Consider the following 17,417-nt stretch of genomic DNA (forward strand, 5'->3'; position numbering starts at 1 on the left):
TAATCATATCAGATAGTCCACAGATAAACAAGTCAACCATTAGACTAAGCAAACACGGCCATGCCGCCCCAGAAGCCTTACCGAAGCCTGGGGTATCGATTCACACCGTAAGGATAACACATGTATCCACCGGGCCCTGCCCTGACTATAGCATCCCATGTGCTAAGTGTTACTTCCGGCCCCGCTGCCGCACCCGGCCTACGCCGCTCTCGGCCCTTGCCGTTCATTTTATTATAATCACACATATAGTATAACACAACAACATTCCAACGAATAATAATTCATTTAAGTCTGCATCCTAACATGTCATGCAATATAGGGCCATGTCCGGCAATCATCTCATCATGCAACATGCAATATAGGGTCGTGCCCCGCAATCACACTATGGGCCCATGCCCTAACCTACGGGTGTTATAGTTTTCTTACCTTTCCAATCAATGGCTTAGATCACCTGACTCCTTGAGCACGATCCCACTCGAGCCTTAGCGCACACCTAGGCACAAACATAGGTCAAAGTCAACACCGAACCCCAAGTCCGAATACCTAGCCTCGGGACCAATCCCGAGCCCCCGGGAAGTCCTAAATCCCCAAAACAAAGTGGCGGAATCGAGCCCCGAACCCTAGGTCAAAATCCCTCATCAAAAACCCAAAAAATCACCTCTGTGAACAGTGCAGCGCTACAGCGCTCTAAAGAGGGCGCTGTAGCGCTACAAGCAGAACTCACCTCCCCAGAACAGGGGCTAGCGCTACAGCGCCCACTGACTAGCGCTGTAGCGCTAGTTGCAGCCCAGAAAACCCAAAATCGCATTTCTGCGATTTCTTTCAACCAATCTCAAACCAAACTTCCCCAAATCTTTACCAAACTCAAAATCAAGCTTATGAACACTCTCCATTCATCCCAAGCATCCCAAATCCTCAAATCCCAAGAACATTTATCCCAAATCTCAAAATCTACCATGATCAACCCTAAACTCAAAAATTCAGTCAACAACAAAGTTAAAGGCTTAGAATTCTTACCATTGATGCAAATTTTGACCTTGATTCAACCCTAGACCTCCTTAGCTTGTTCATCATCAAAGCTTGCCCAGAAATTCCCTAAATTTCCCATCAACTCAGCTCAAAACACAGCTCAAACCATCAAAACCCTAAAACAGAAATCTCCAAGAACTTACCTCAAAAGTTGATGTGTTCTTGCCAAATCTTCAAGTCTAACCCAAGATCCTTGATGCTCAGCCTACCATTGCTCTCCACTAAGCTTTGCTCCAAGAAAATGGAGCGGAATGGTGCAAAAATGCACAAACCGACCCTTGTGAAAACCCCTCTGTTTTCCCTCTTTTCTTTCTTTCCTTTTTCTTTCTTTTCTTTCTTTCTCTCCACAGCCCACACTCTCTATAAATCCCACTAAGTGTAAAGCCTCATAAATCAATCTCTAAAATCCAAATGACCAAAATTCCCTTCCTATTAATTCTAAATCCTTTTGTCCAAATAGGGCCATTTTAGTCATTTTACCCAATTCCCGCTAATCCTCAAGTGTCTCTAATATTTTCCCGTTGCTTTCCAACACCTGATAAACCACCAAATAAATATCCCCCATCATCAAAATAAATCTCAATCAATTCTCTGAATTCCTGCTTATACCCCCAGGCTCGCCCCGAGCCGGGTATAAATTCCCGCCATGACTTTCCGCTAGCCTGCTCACTGGGATCGCCTCGAGTCACAAATCACAAATACACCCACATACCACTGTGGTCTCAACAATCATCACATATCAATACAGTTATGCCCAACATGGCCAAAATTACAGTTATGCCCTACTAACACGATCCGGGCCTACATGCATACTAATATACATAGTCATGCATCTCAGATAAACAAATAGTCATATAACATGCTTTAAATCATAACCATGCATTTAACTCATAAAATCACACATAAATCCCATCATGCCCTCCTGGCACGCTAATCAAGGCCCTTAAGCCTTATTAGCTAATTTGGGTCGTATATAACATGCTTTAAATCATAACCATGCATTTAACTCATAAAATCACACATAAATCCCATCATGCCCTCCTGGCACGCTAATCAAGGCCCTTAAGCCTTATTAGCTAATTTGGGTCGTTACAATAGAGATTTATAGTGGAAGGGTTTGCTAGGTGAAACCATAAACTTTTGTTTGCAAGAGATCAAGTGGAGTGACAGAGGCACCATGCCTCTGTATGTATCTTGTGTGTTTGAAGTGACCCTCTCAAGTCTATATTTATAGCGGAGGTGGTAGGTGGAGCTTAGTGCACGTGAATAATGTTGTTTCTCATATGGGTAGGTAAGGGTATATTAAAACATCCATGTAATAGTAGCTCTTAGTGCTGAGCAAATAAAGGATAATTGTCACATGTGTGTTCTGTTTATGGTACGTCAGGAAAGATTCCTCATGTAGAATTGTGTCAGAAAAAGTTGACTATGTAAAATATCTAAGAGTAATGTAAGAAAGGAAAGTTGTTTTATTACTTTTGAATTATAGAATACACACAACGATTAACAATAATATTGTTTCAAAGACATTGAATTCCAAGTACGCGGTACATTTTTTCCACTACGTACGTTTTTGAGAGTATAAGACCCTCGCCCTAGTGCTTCTGTTACTTCAAAGGGTCTGTCCCAGTTCGGCTCCAACTTCTTTGGGTTGTCAGTGACTTTACGCAGAACCCAATCTCCCTTCTTAAACATGCGTGAATGGACCCTCTTATTGTAATAGTGTTATGTTGCCTTTTGGTATTTTTCATGTCTTATTTGTGCTGTCGTGCGTAACTCGTCCAGGAGGTTGAGGTTATGTGTTAACTGTAAGTTGTTTGAGGTCAAATCAGAAGCTATTTCTGTCTGAAGTGTCAGCAGGCCCACCTCCGTTGGGATGATGGCTTATGTTCCATACACCATGGCGAAAGGAGACTCGCCTGTAGAGGACCTATTTGTCGTCCTATATGCCCATAGCACCTTTGGTAACTCTTCTACCCATGCACCTTTTTTATCTTCCAAGTTTTTCTTGGTGTTGGCAAAAATGACTTTGTTGGAGGCCTTTGCTTGGCTGTTGCCTTGGGGGTAGGTGACAAAAGCAAAACTTAGTTTTATTTTGTATGTGTCACACAGCTCCTGTACGTTGGCATTTTGGAAGGGGGTTCCGTTGTCCACAACTATTTCCCATGGGATCCCAAATTGGCAGATGATGTGCTTCCATATAAAGCTCATGGTGTCTGTTTTGCTGACTGTGACGTAGGCCTCTATTACAACCCATTTAGTGAAGTAATCGGTGGCTAACAAAGCGTACCGTTTTCCTCCAGCGGCTCTGGGCAGTTCTCCTACTACGTCCATCCCCCACTTTGCAAAGGTCTAAGGTGTGATAGTTGAATGTAGAACTTGAGCGGGTTGATGGATGGTGGGCGCAAATCGCTAGCATTTGTCACATTTCTTTGCATAGTCGTGCGCTTCTGTCATCATGTACGGCCAGTAATACCCCGCTGAGAGTGCTTTGTGTGCCAAGCTTCGTCCCCCTGTGTGGTTCCCACATGCTCCTTCGTGGATCTCCTCTAATAATTGTTTAGCTTCTGAGGGACGTAAACACTGAAGGTAGGGGCCACTAAAGGATCTGCGATACAACGTTCCATGGATAATGGAATAGCGTTGAGCTTTAAGACGTAGAAGCTTCGCGTCTTTTGCACTGGCTGGTAATTCATATTTGGTCAGGTAGCGGATGATTGGGTCCATCCAGCATTCTGGTCCTGATGAGATAGAGAAAACTTTCACAGCTCCTGGTGAGTGTCTTGTGGAAATTGCTGAGTGCCAAGAACATTCTCCCGCAGAGGCTTGTTTGGCGAGGGCATCGGCCTTCTGATTATGTTCACTTGGTATTTGTATGAGCTCAAATTGATGGAATTGTGACTTCAATTCAAATACTTTTTCCAATAGGTTGGTCAGGTGGGGTGCCTTAGTGTCGAAATTGCCGAGCACTTGCTCTATCATAGCTTCGAATCTCCTCTGACTCTCAATCGTCTGATGCCCATGTTTCGTGCTAATTCTAGACCGTAAATTAGAGCCTCGTACTCAGCTTCGTTATTTGTGGCGAATTGCTCCAACCGTATGGCTTCCTCGATTTTCAATCCAGAGGGTGCCTCCAATACGACGCCGATCGCAGCTCCTTGAGAATTGGAGGCTTCATCTGTGTGCATCGTCCACATCCACTCAGCTTCTGAATCTAGCAGTTCCGGTAAGGTCTCGGGTGTGAAAGATTGTATCTCAACTAGGAAATCAGATAGAACTTGGCCTTTCTTTGCTTTTTGTGGTAAGAGTCGTATATCATATGTCCCGAGTTCAATTGCCCATTTGGACAATCTGACAAAGAGATCAGGTTTGTTCAAGACTTGCTTTAGTGGGTAGTCCGCGTATACAATGATGGTATGGCCTTCAAAATACTGTCGCAGCTTCTTCTTTGTTTTAATGAACGTGAGGACCAATTTTTCCATTATGTTGTAGCGCATTTCAGCGTCTAGTAGCATCTTACTGCAGTAGAACACTGGCTTCTATCGGCCTTCGTCTTCTCGAAAGAGCACAAAACTTATGATAAAGCATGAAATGAATAGGTAAAGGAAGATATCTTCATTGGGGATGGGAGAGCTTAATATGGGAGGAGTTCTCATATAGGTTTTCAGTTCCTCGAATGCTGTATTTTGTTCTGCCCCCTAGGTGGTGTTGGCGGATTTCATGATGCATTGGAGGAAAGGCTGGCAACGATCGGACATGTGGGATATAAATCTGCTTAGTGCTACGACTTTGCCTGTCAGATCTTGGATATCCCGTATGGTTCTAGGTTCCTTGACCTCTGATAGCAAAGCAATCTAGGTTGGATTGGCCTCAATGCCTCTTTGGCTGACCACATACCCTAAGAACTGGCCAGAGGACACCCCAAAAAGGCACTTGGTTGGATTCAATTTCATTTTATGGGCGTCGAGGATGTTGAAGCATTCGGTTAGATCTTCTACATGAGTAACACCCTGTCGAGATTTGATTACCATGTCATCGATATATACTTCCATGTTCCTTCCAAGCAATGAGGAAAAAAGTTTGTGCATCAGCCTCTGATATGTTGCTCCTACATCTTTTAGTCCGAAGGGCATAACTTATAACAGTATAGGCCGCATTTTGTTGTGAAGGTCATGTGGATTTGGTCTTCTACTTTCATTGGGACCTGATTGTATCCTGAGTAGGCATCAAGGAAGTTCATTCTTTCGTACCCCACCGTGGCATCTATCATTTGATCAATTTTTGGGAGAGGGTAGCTATCTCTAGGACATGCTTTGTTCAAGTTGGTGTAGTCTATGAACACTCGTTTTTGTTTCTTTTTTCTTTGGGACCACTACAGGGTTGGCTAGCCAACTAGGATACATGCATTCTTCGATTGCTCCTATGCTCAGTAGTTATTGTACCTCTTCTTGTATGGCCTGGTTGACTTCGGGAGCAAACCTCCTCTGTCTCTGCTTGACGGGCGGGAAGCTGTTTGATATGTTTAGGCTGTGACTCATGACAGAAGGATCTATTCATGGTATATCATGTGGGGACCAAGAGAAAGTCCCAACTCTGGCTTGCAGGAACTGGATTAGGGACTTTTTTTCCGTCTCAGGAAGCTTGGCACTTACCAGCAGTATTTTGGATGGGTCATCATCATCTATACAGACCTCTTCTAGATTGTCAAGGGTGGTTTGGGGCTTTTCGCGCTCTTCCTCTACATCTATGCCTTTGAGACACGCTGGTAAGCTATCCTTTTATTGCTATTTGGTGGGGTTGTCGTCAGGAGAGGAGGTGTCAGTGTCATTTATCTCTTTCAGGGTAAGGAAGCATTTCTTTGCCTGCTTCTGGCACCCTTTTATGTCGATTGTATAACAGTCGTTGGGTGATTAGCATCGCATAACTTGGTGTAAAGTGGAGACCACTCCCTGCATTATGTAGATCCAGTTCCTCCCCATGAAAGCGTTGTAGCTTGTGACGGAGTCCACTATGAGGAAGTCTACTGGCAAAGTGCGTTCTGCGGCAACTACGTTCAACCTAACGGCGCCTTTCGGGTATACCCTTTGGCTGTTGAATCCCAGGATTGGTACAACAGATAGTCTAATCTTACTTTCTTTGAGTCCCATCTTCTGACAGGCTTCCCAGAAGAGGACATCAACACCACTGCCCCCATCGACTAAAACTCTCCCCAGCTGGCAATGGTCGACCTGCAATGAGATGACTAAAGGATCATCATGGGGTAGGTGTACTCCCCCCAGGTCATCTTCTGTGAAGGTTATTGCAGAGGCTGGATAGCATCTATCTTCCGAAGTAACAAGGTTGACGGTGTGGCCTAATGATATGTATCGCTTCACCCTTTCCTCCATTCTCTTATGGTTTTTGGATGCTTGCTCTTGTTCCGTGGTGAGCTCCATGATCCCGTGTATCATGGGGATTTGTTTGAGAGGCTCTTGTGAGCTCGTGGAAGCCACATTTAGGGAGTCTGCCACGGGCGGTGTTGGGGCAGAAGTGGCGTTGGTTTGCGGGACGCTGGGTCTGCTTGATCCTTTAATATACTGGGTCAATCGTCCGCTTCTCATGAGGGCCTGGATCTGATTGTGGAGGTTGTGGCACTCGGAGATTTTGTGGCCATGATCCTTGTGGAAGAGGCAGAACCTATTTTTATCTCTTCTTTCCGAGGGAGTGGTGATTTTGTACAGCTCACACCAGATGGGTCTGTCTTTGTTTTCTTTGTAGATGACCTCCTAAGGGACGGTGTACTCGAAAGAGGGGTATCACAGGGGATCTCGATTTGCTTTTGGTCTTTTTCCTCCCTTTATGTGATTTGTCTCTTTTCTTTTTCTTTTGTCGTCCCTTATAGATGGAGGAGGAGGGTTATTTGCTGGTGGCGTTGAAATAAGGGTAGACTTCTTTTGCGCACGTTCTCGAAATTCCAGGACCCTGAAGACACCCTTGGCGCGGATCTGGATTTCAGCCATGTCATTCGGTGGTGTCATGGTGAGGTTTTCATGCAAGAGGGACCCCACTTGTAGGCTTTTGACGAAGAGCTGCGGTTGCTGGCTCTACATCGTGGATCTGATGTACAAGGTTGATGAAACGTTGCAGGTACGACTTTGGGTGCTCATTTTCGCCTTGCTCAATTCGGTAGAGATCTTCCATCGTTCTTTGTGGTTCACGGTTAGCACTATACTGTTGGAGAAAGGCTCTGCGAAGATCACTGAATTCGTTGACAGAGCTAGGTTTCAACTACCTGAACCATAGCAGGGTTGGTCCAGAAGCATTGTATGGCTTCATTGTTGGCTTCCTAGGCCATCTTCTGCTGGAATTGGAATAGGTGATTGAGTGGATCTCATTTTCCGTTGAATGCGAGCAGTGGGGGAATTGTGAAGTCCCGCAGTTTAGGCTCGTTCTGTATCCACTCTGTGAAAGGCGATCTCTCGGTGGTCCTTGAAACCAAATCCATGTAATCAGTAGCGTAGGCAAATCTTCCGTCCGAGAACTTCTGCATCACCTCTCGCAGCATCTCTTCTTTCCAGCTATCCAAGAACCGGACAGAGGGGGTACGCTCTTCGGCTAGTGCATCTTGTGTGGTCCGTGCTTGGGTCTACTGGGGCCCCTTCTGAGCGACTGGTTGGGTTGTTCTCTTGGGTTCTACATCGACTTGCGCATGTGCTTCGCACCGAACCGCCCGTTGCTCCCCAGCCCCTTGGTGAAGATGAGCTGGAGAGGATGGTAAGGACCCTGGGACCCTTCCCTGATGTGGTGAGTGTTCCTCTTAGGGGAGTCACCCTGGACGACCGGAGCTCCTGTCCTGTCAAGGTTGATATTTTCTTTGTCTTGGACCCTGCGTGTGGCTTCGTTTGTTTTTGGCAATTTGGCAATCTCAGCTTCGAGCCTGGCCTGAGCTTCGGTCAATGTCCTAATGGCTTCGTCAGATCTCTACTAGATGGCTTCCAGTAGTCGACACATCCTATCAATTTGGTCGCCTACATCTGTTGCTGGGGCGATCTGGGCGACGATACCTGGTGCTCCATTGTTCTTTGGCGGCATGGCTTTTGTGTTCGAGTGAATCTTGATTGTAGGGGGAGTTTCTTGATTTAATGACGTTGTTAAAGAGGGAATAGTTTCCCACAGACGGTGCCAATTTTTTGATGCAACGACTTTACCTTTCTAAATCTGGAGGTACTTGCCGACAAATTCAGATTATCCAGTCCTTCTCCGTCAATGAAGATGGCTTTGTCGATCGTCGAACCGTCAGGGATACCTGCAAGAAAGACACTCCAATGTCTAAGTCAGATTTTCGATGCCTTCATCTGAATAAGAGTTCAGTATTTATAGAACAAAAGTGTGAGGTGGTTAGTTGGTTAAGCTGACTCCCTGATTGGCGGGAGGAATAACTGAATTTCCCTCCAAAATGCATTCAGATCAATTAAATATGCAGAGGTCAGAGGCGCAGACCGCCTCTGACCCATGGCTTCTGACTTCGGAGCTTCTGCAGGGTCAAAACGATCTGTTTCAATTTACTTAAAACGGAAAAGCCTTTTGGGCCAAACATTTTGGGCCCAACAGTGAGTATATGTTTATTGATTTTAATTGAAAGATTATTGATGTTTATGGGGTTCTTAGAAGAAGAGCAAGAGTGGTTAGTGTTCTTGCCAACTGAACTGATAATGTGATATGAGATTTATATGTACATGTGGTATTCCAATCATATATAACCTCTATTTCAAAGAAAAAAATTCATATACAACCCCAATCTTCAAATGATGAATCTAAGGTTAGTATATATGCCGAACTATTAACTTGCTTGTGGTGTTACAGCTCGAGACAACCCTATAAGTGGAAATGAGTAACTCTTGTCATCCATGGTTTAAAGCTAGATTTTTCAATTGTCTTACTTGTAAGAGAATTTGGTACATGTACTATTTTGAGTGCATGACTAACGATTTTTACAGATTTATGGGTATGTTTGCATAATCAATATAAAAAATTGTGATTCTTATGCTGTGATCAGATGTGCTAATGAAGTGTGGAAGGTTGACATAATTTGGGTGCATATAAACTGTGTAAGGTTGGCATAATTTATGTGCATATAAAGTGTTTTATTTTATTCCTCAATCACCTGCGTTAGTTGTATGCTTATAAAGTGCATTCACAGCTCTATAGCTTAATACACTTGTGAGACAATAAATGATGGCCTTTCATGAATTGATAATCAAATAATCAACGGGTCAATGACAACACTGTAAGATAAAACATAACGTATATAATACTTGAATAAACGCAATATGATAAATACAATAATTATATCTATATTTACTAAATTAAAGATACATAAATATTATAATTATAAATAATACAATATAAATAACTTATAATATATATAACAATATTATAATTATAAATAACACAATATAAATAACTATAATATAAATAACAATATTATAATTATAAATAACACAATATAAATAACTATTGTTATCCCCAAAAATTGGAGATCAATGACGTGGCAATAAATGTGACAAGTGGCAGTGCATGGTCATTAAAAGACACATTAAATAGTCAATAAATACATTGACTCCTCAGAGTTGTGATAAAGTGACCCGGTAGACTGACGAAGAATTTGGACTGCTTGATAGATGTCATAACCAAGCCAAGTGCACCTTGGTCCGAGGAAAGCTAAGGAGAGTGCATCCTAGGAGGCTAAGGAGAATGCATCCTAGGAGGCTAAGCATCCTAGGAGAGCTCCAAGAGGGTTGGCTCGGACCACCTTGGTCCGAGGAGGAGCCAAGAAGATTGGCTCGGACCACCTTGGTCCGAGGAGGAGCCAAGAAGATTGGCTCGGACCACCTTGGTCTGAGGAGAAGCCAAGGAGATTGGCACGGACCTTGGTCCGAGGAGGAGAGCTCCAAGAGGGTTGGCTCGGACCACCTTGGTCCGAGGAGAAGCCAAGGAGATTGGCTCGGACCACCTTGGTCCGAGGAGAGCCAAGCATGCATGACCTTGAGCCAAGGAAAGCCTAGAGGAGTATGTCCGACCAGCACTTGCATGTATCCAACATGCATGTGTTCGACCAGGAGACTAAGTCAAGATTCCCAAAAACAACTTCAACAAGATATGCGGGAATCTCTCATTCTTCCCACAAATGGGGGGTTTGTTACATTTTGAATTTTGAATGTTTTTTGTAATTTAAATGTAATAAGTATAATAAAATATCCCGGTTCTAGGGGATACCGTATGTATGACCCTAAGCCTATAAATAGAGGGCTTATGGGATGAGAGGGGGGCTTCTTCGGCTTCTTCTTTCTAGAGAGAGAAATTTGGGTCTGAGTATTCTAGAGAGAGAAAGTGCTGGCATTTGAGAGAATTCTTGTATTTTTGCAATCTGTACTGAAGAAACTCAGTTGGCTCAATCCATCTGATCTTGAGTACAGATCTATAAATCACAACTCTAAGTGAATTAGGCTATTATCGACAATCGGGGCTGAACCACTATAAAAATCTTGTGTGTTCTTTATTTTCTTTATTATACCGTCTGTGTTGTTTAAATTCTCTTGAAGGTTTGTCGTATTTGACGTTCTCATGTCGTTGGTTAAAAACACAGTCAACAACTATAATATAAATAACAATATTATAATTATAAATAACATAATATAAATAATAATTATAATTAATTTAGACAATAATTATAAAGAACAAAAATAAAAGCCGAGGCCTGTGTAACACACAGTTTCCTTAAAACAGATTCGCCGCCTCTATGAGGTTTCGACGTCTATCTCCCAGGATACAACGGTGAACGACAAGTAACTCAATTACTTCGCCGAACCAAATATGCCCGAACTCTATCACACATAACAAATCTAAGAACTCTAAAGAGTAAAAAGGGAAAAACAATATTGAAAATATATATATCTTAATCTTCAAAGGAAGACAAATATATTTATATATATATATGTTTTTGGTGTTATTAAACTAAGACCACTATTGTCTTATTTATAGAATTTTCCTAAGGCAAAATTTTATTCACAAGCAATGTGGGACAACAATCCCAATTGCTTTTTCATTCAAAATTTCTAACAATCCCCCACATGAATGAAAAACTGACTCAAGGAAAAATTAACTAAAAGGAATTAGACCTAGGTGATAGAGTTCAACGTTAGAAACCCGCATAGGATAGGTAGGTGTTACCCTTTGAACCTTCCCTTGTGTGAGTATATTTACTTTACTGGCTAATCAGTAGACGTGATGTCTTTGAACTGTTCTGTCGTTCGTGTAAACGATGATATACCACACACAGAAATCTTTCCTGACATATATTGGTTCTCAAGATTATGTTCGTTTTGGCCCTGAACATTTCCCTGGTTCTGCAAGAGATATTCTAGGAATTGAGCCCTTATTCAATCCTATAGAAGCGGCCCATCTTCTCTCTCATATAGGTGATTTTCTTAATTAAGAGTAACCCGTATTACTCTGCTCGACATTTCGACGCATAAGAAATCATTAAAAGCATAGCTTAACATTTTCCTTACGGTTATCACTGTTTCATCGTAGGAATGGACAATGAGGATAACCCCCACAGTGATCCAACATAGTCTTTATAGTTTTAGTTGTCCCTTTGAACCTAGATATTGGGATCTCTAGTCAATTAGGTGGGGTGTCTACTGTATTGACTTTATTCATTCATGGGCTTTAGACCCATTCCCCTCGATGATTTTTCAACCAACTCTCTATTTAACCCTTTGGTTATTGGATCCGCAATATTATCCTTTGACTTCACATAGTCAATAGAGATAACTCCAGTTGAGAGTAGTTGTCTAATGGTATTGTGTCTACGACGTATATGTCTAGACTTACCATTATACATATTATTATGTGCCCTACCAATTGCAGATTGACTATCGCAATGTATCCCAATAGCTGGCACTAGTTTAGGCCATTTTGGAATATCTTCTCAAAATTGACGAAGCCATTCAGCTTCTTCGCCACACTTGTCTAAGGCAATAAACTCAGATTCCATCGTGGATCTAGCTATTACCGTTTGTTTAGAAGATTTCCATGATACAGCTGCACCACCGAGTGTGAACACATATCCACTCGTTGATTTTGAATCTATCATATCAGATATCCAATTAGCATCACAATACCCTTCAAGTACTGCTGGATATTTAGTTTAGTGCAGCCCATAGCTACGAGTAAATCGTAAGTACATAAGTACTCTTGTTATTCTTTTCCAGTGGTCAGACCCTGGATTACTCGTGTATCTACTCAGTTTACTAACTGCGTAGGCTATATCAGGTCTTGTACAACTCATTAAGTACATTAGACTTCCAATAATTCTAGAGTACTCTACCTGAGAGACACTCTCCCCTTTGTTCTTGAACAAATGTAGACTCGAATCTATAGGGGTTCTGGATACACCAAAATCTTCTTTGTTGAATTTCTCAAGAATTTTGTCCACATAATGTGACTGACTTAGAATGATCTTATCAGATGTCCTTGAGATTTGAATCCCCAAAATGATATCTGCTAGACTCATATCTTTCATGTCAAATTTCGAGTTCAACATACTCTTGATAGATTTGATCATCTTATCACTGCTTCCAAAAATGAGCATGTCATCTACGTAAAGACACAAAATGACATAGTCATTATCATGTTTCTTTAACATAAATACATTTATCGCATTCATTGATTTTGAAGCCATTTGCCAACATAGTTTGGTCAAATTTCTCATGCCATTGTTTTGGTGCTTGCTTTAAACCATATAAAGATTTCACCAATTTACATACTTTTCTTTCTTGACCTGGGGAGGAAAACCCATCAAGTTGTTCCATATAAATTTCTTCATTTAAATTCCCATTTAGAAAAGCAGTTTTCACATCCATTTGATGTACTTCAAGATTGCGTAACGCAGCAATAGCAAGTATCATCCTAATGGAATTTATTCTTGTCACAGGAGAATAAGTGTCAAAGTAATCAAGGCCTTCACGCTGCTTATGACCTTTAATTACAAGCCGTGCCTTATACTTATCAATTGAACTATCAGATTTCATTTTCCTTTTGAAAATCCATTTGGCCCCTAAAGGCTTACATCCTGGAGGAAGATCTACTAACTGCCAGGTGTGATTTTGAAGTATGGATTCAATCTCACAATTAATAGCATCTTTCCATAAAGAGCCTTCGGTGGAGTTCGCAGCTTCATCAAAGCTTTGAGGTTCACCTTCTAGCAAATAAGTCAGAAAATCTGGACCAAAAGATTTTTTTGTTCTAATTCTTTTGCTACGTCTAGGTTCATCCTCACATTCTTGACTTTGATCCTGACTATTTTTAGCAATAGTCTCATGTGTTCGTTTCAACGAACTTGAATCCTCTTTTGATCTAAAAGGAAATACGTGTTCAAAGAACGACGCATTTCTGGATTCTATTATCGTGTTTTTATGTATGTCAGATATTTTAGACTCATACACCAAAAACCGATACGCACTACTATTATGTGCATAACCAATGAAAATGCAATCAATAGTTTTTGGACCTATTTTTACCATTTTTGGTAAAGGTACAGTCACTTTGGCAAGACACCCCCACACTCTTAAGTATTTGAAGGAAGGTTTCGTTCCTTTCCATAACTCATAAGGGGTCTTATCTTCTTTCTTTTTGGGTATCTTATTTAAAAGATAATTAGCTGATAAGATAGCTTCTCCCCACTTGTTCTGAGGCAATCCAGAACTAATCAACATCACATTCATCATCTCTTTCAATGTACGATTTTTTCGTTCAGCAACACCATTTTGCTGAGGTGAATAAGGTGCAGTGGTTTCATGGATGATTCCATTTTTTGCACAGAATTCACGAAATGGTGATTCATACTCACCACCTCGATCACTTCTCAACACCTTAATGTTTTTGTTAAGTTGATTCTTAACTTCGGTCTTATAAAGAACAAATTTCTCTATAGCCTCGTCTTTGCTTTTTAGCAAATACACATAGCAATATTTCGTGCTATCGTCGACAAAAGTAATAAAATACTTATTGCCTCCCCTTGTTTGAACAAATTTTAAATCACAATAATCGCTATGGATTAAATTTAGGGGTTCATTATTCCTTTCAATCGTTTTGAAGGAAGGCCTTGTTAGTTTTGCCTCAACACAGGTTTCACACTTATGATTTGAATCAATGTGGAATTTTGGTATGTGATTCAAGTTAATTAATCTCCGTAGAGTATCATAATTAACATGTCCTAGTCTACCATGCCAAACATTGGAAGACTCAAGCAAGTAAGTAGAAGAGTTATTAACTTTATTGATAATTGGTTTAACAACCATTACACTGAGTTTAAACAACCATCAGTTACATAACCCCTTCCCACATACATTCCACTTTTGGACAGAACAACTTTGTCTGACTCAAATACAATTCGGAATCTGTGTTTGTTCAACAGTGAAACAGACACTAGGTTTTTCCGGATCTCTGGTACGTACAGTACGTTGTTCAGAGTCAGCTCCTTTCTAGAAGTCATTTTTAGGATCACACTTCATTGACCCGCAATTTTAGATGTGGCAGAATTTCCCATGAAAATCCTCTCGCCATTATCTACCTGGTCAAAAGATTTGAACAGACTCTTGTCTAAACATACATGCCGAGTGGCACCAGTATCAATCCACCACTCTATTGGGTTGGAATTGACTAGGTTTATCTCAGACACCATGATTGATAGATTTATTAGATCAAACTTAAAGAAAATTCTTAGGTTAGCCTGGAAGGGTAAAATACCCAACCATTTGTGGTCTAGCCTCTCGTAGAATATTTCTATTAAGTATTTATCCAGCCTCAAATATCTCTACTAGAAAATTTCTAAAGAACACTAGAAGGGTCTAGCCCTTGCCTCAGCAGTCTAGTTTCTTTGAAAATATTCAGTTCCCAGAGATTTAAGTTCAAACGAATTTTTCGCAATAACAATATCTTTCAATATATAGATATAGAAATATCACTAATAGATATATTAAACATTATAATAATATAAAATATATCTAACATTCAAATATTATATTTAAACAATTCAAATATTATATTTAAACAATAGTCTGTTTTAAGATTGTAAGATAAAACATAACGTATATAATACTTGAATAAACACAATATGATAAATACAATAATTATATCTATATCTACTAAATTAAAGATACATAAATATTATAATTATAAATAATACAATATAAATAACTTATAATATATATAACAATATTATAATTATAAATAACACAATATAAATAACTATAATATAAATAACAATATTATAATTATAAATAACACAATATAAATAACTATAATATAAATAGTAATTATAATTAATTTAGACAATAATTATAAAGAACAAAAATAAAAGCCAAGGCCTGTGTGGTTTCGACGTCTATCTCCCAGGATACAACGGTGAACAACAAGTAACTCAATTACTTTGTCAAACCAAATATGTCCGAACTCTATCACACTAGAACAGATCTAAGAACTCTAAAGAGTACAAAGGAAAAAATAATATTGAAAATATATATATATCTTAATCTTCAAAGGAAGACAAATATATATATGTATATGTTTTTGGTGTAATTAAACTAAGACCACTAATGTCTTATTTATAGAATTTTCCTAAGGCAAAATTTTATTCACAAACAATGTGGGACAACAATCCCAATTACTTTTTCATTCAAAATTTCTAACAAACACTCGTACAAAATTTTTGTAAGGTGACCTTTTCGTTCAACACAAACCTAAGATATTCAAAATGCAAGAGGTCCGTAAAATTTGTAACAATGCTTTGGCTCCCTCATTTAGGCGTATGGTATTGAGGGTGGTATCAAATGGCATCTTTGATAGTTGGTACTATTTATTATAATGTTATTGATATGCTCATATCTAGTATATGGTGCTTTCAGCAGTTTATCTCTCTCTCATGCTAATATTATTGTACATTTGCAGCACACTATATCTTGATCCTTTTTTAGAATTTTGAGATGCTATCACATTGTTTTGGTAAATATTTTGTTTCTGAATTTAGGTTACTTGTAAAGAAGCATAAGTTACAGCATTACTAACCTTTTTGAGTTGTGAAAATTTATGGTGTAAGAATTGAACTACCTTTTACAGTTATAACTACCAAGGCAGATATTATGCACCAAAGATGAGCCGAGTTGTGCATCAGCAGTCAAACAAGATTGATTTTTTTTTTTTTTTTTTGCGCTCGTGGTGGTTTGGAATATCAAGGACATTGTTCTTTCCAAAAACGTATGGAGGGTTGTTTTAACTACAACGAATACCGTTATATACAAAAAAATAGGTCATAACTTATCCACATGTGTGAAAATTGTAGCATGTTGTACCGATAGGATAAAAAAACTTACCCTACTCCAAAATCCCCCATTTTGGGTATCAAAAATATTTTTTTATAATATATTAGGGTATTAAGATTGAAAGTATTTTAGATTATAAAGAATTTGGTTTGACCAAAAATAAGCTTAAAGTATTATTTTGGACTGAATTAAATATATGATAATTTGAGTTTTTTTGCAAACATAAAAGATATTTCACTTCAACTCTAAACCAATATAGCATATTTCCTAATTTTTTAGGGGAATTTGCATCTCTTTTGGCTTTTTTTTTTATATTTATTTATTTGTATGGGATTCGTAATTTGTTATTGTTTTTATGCCTTTTTCTTAAAAAAATTCAAATACATGGCTTTTTTCTTTTCCATATAAATAAAAGCTTTAGAAAATAACCTATAGTCATAAGTTAGTGACTTTTATAAGTTGTAATATGTTTAATGGTAGTTTATTTATTGATTTCTTTTAAAACACATATTCAAGTTATTTTAATATTTTACAATTTTTAATAATCAGTTTAAAATTTTAATTTAATAAATGGGTTTTTTTTCTTTTTTAAAAAATTACATATTTTTCTCCAAAAAAAATAAAATTCAAACATTTTGTTTTGTTATTTTTCCCACTTGTTTTACCCGTTTTGAAACTTTTTTTAGTGTCATATTTCTACTAATTAATCCATCACTTGCATCACATAAGTAAAAAATATGGCCTAAATGTATAATTATACCACAAATTATTTGTTCAGCCGAATTCTATAATTTGTATTTATTCTCGAGGAAAATTTCTCAATCACCAAAGCATATTTTAATATGAAGACACACAATTGAAATCAAAGTCTTATATATACGAAAGAACTTTATATGAGGAAAAACTCTATACTACTGTTCCTCAAAAGAAATTATTTGATCTACATTACCAAAAAAAAATTACTTCAGAAATATAATGAAATTGTACCTTTGGAAAATGAAAAAAAAATATTGAACTTTCATTCTA

General features: G+C 39.0%; 1 protein-coding gene across 1 annotated transcript; it reads right to left on the reverse strand.

Moving 5' to 3' along the window:
• Positions 1–5,939: 5,939 nt before the first annotated feature.
• On the reverse strand, positions 5,940–6,464 carry LOC133779408 (uncharacterized). Its single transcript, XM_062219373.1, has one exon. The coding sequence runs from the start codon at positions 6,462–6,464 to the stop codon at positions 5,940–5,942; it is 525 nt and encodes a 174-aa protein (XP_062075357.1).
• Between the last annotated feature and the right edge of the window lie 10,953 nt (positions 6,465–17,417).

This window comes from Humulus lupulus, chromosome 5 (assembly GCF_963169125.1).
Source record: "Humulus lupulus chromosome 5, drHumLupu1.1, whole genome shotgun sequence".
NCBI classification, from domain to species: Eukaryota; Viridiplantae; Streptophyta; class Magnoliopsida; order Rosales; family Cannabaceae; genus Humulus; species Humulus lupulus.

Excerpts from the sequence above, each read along its gene's own strand:
- LOC133779408 (XM_062219373.1), bottom strand. The coding sequence starts at position 6,464 with ATGGAGCTCACCACGGAACAAGAGCAAGCATCCAAAAACCATAAGAGA.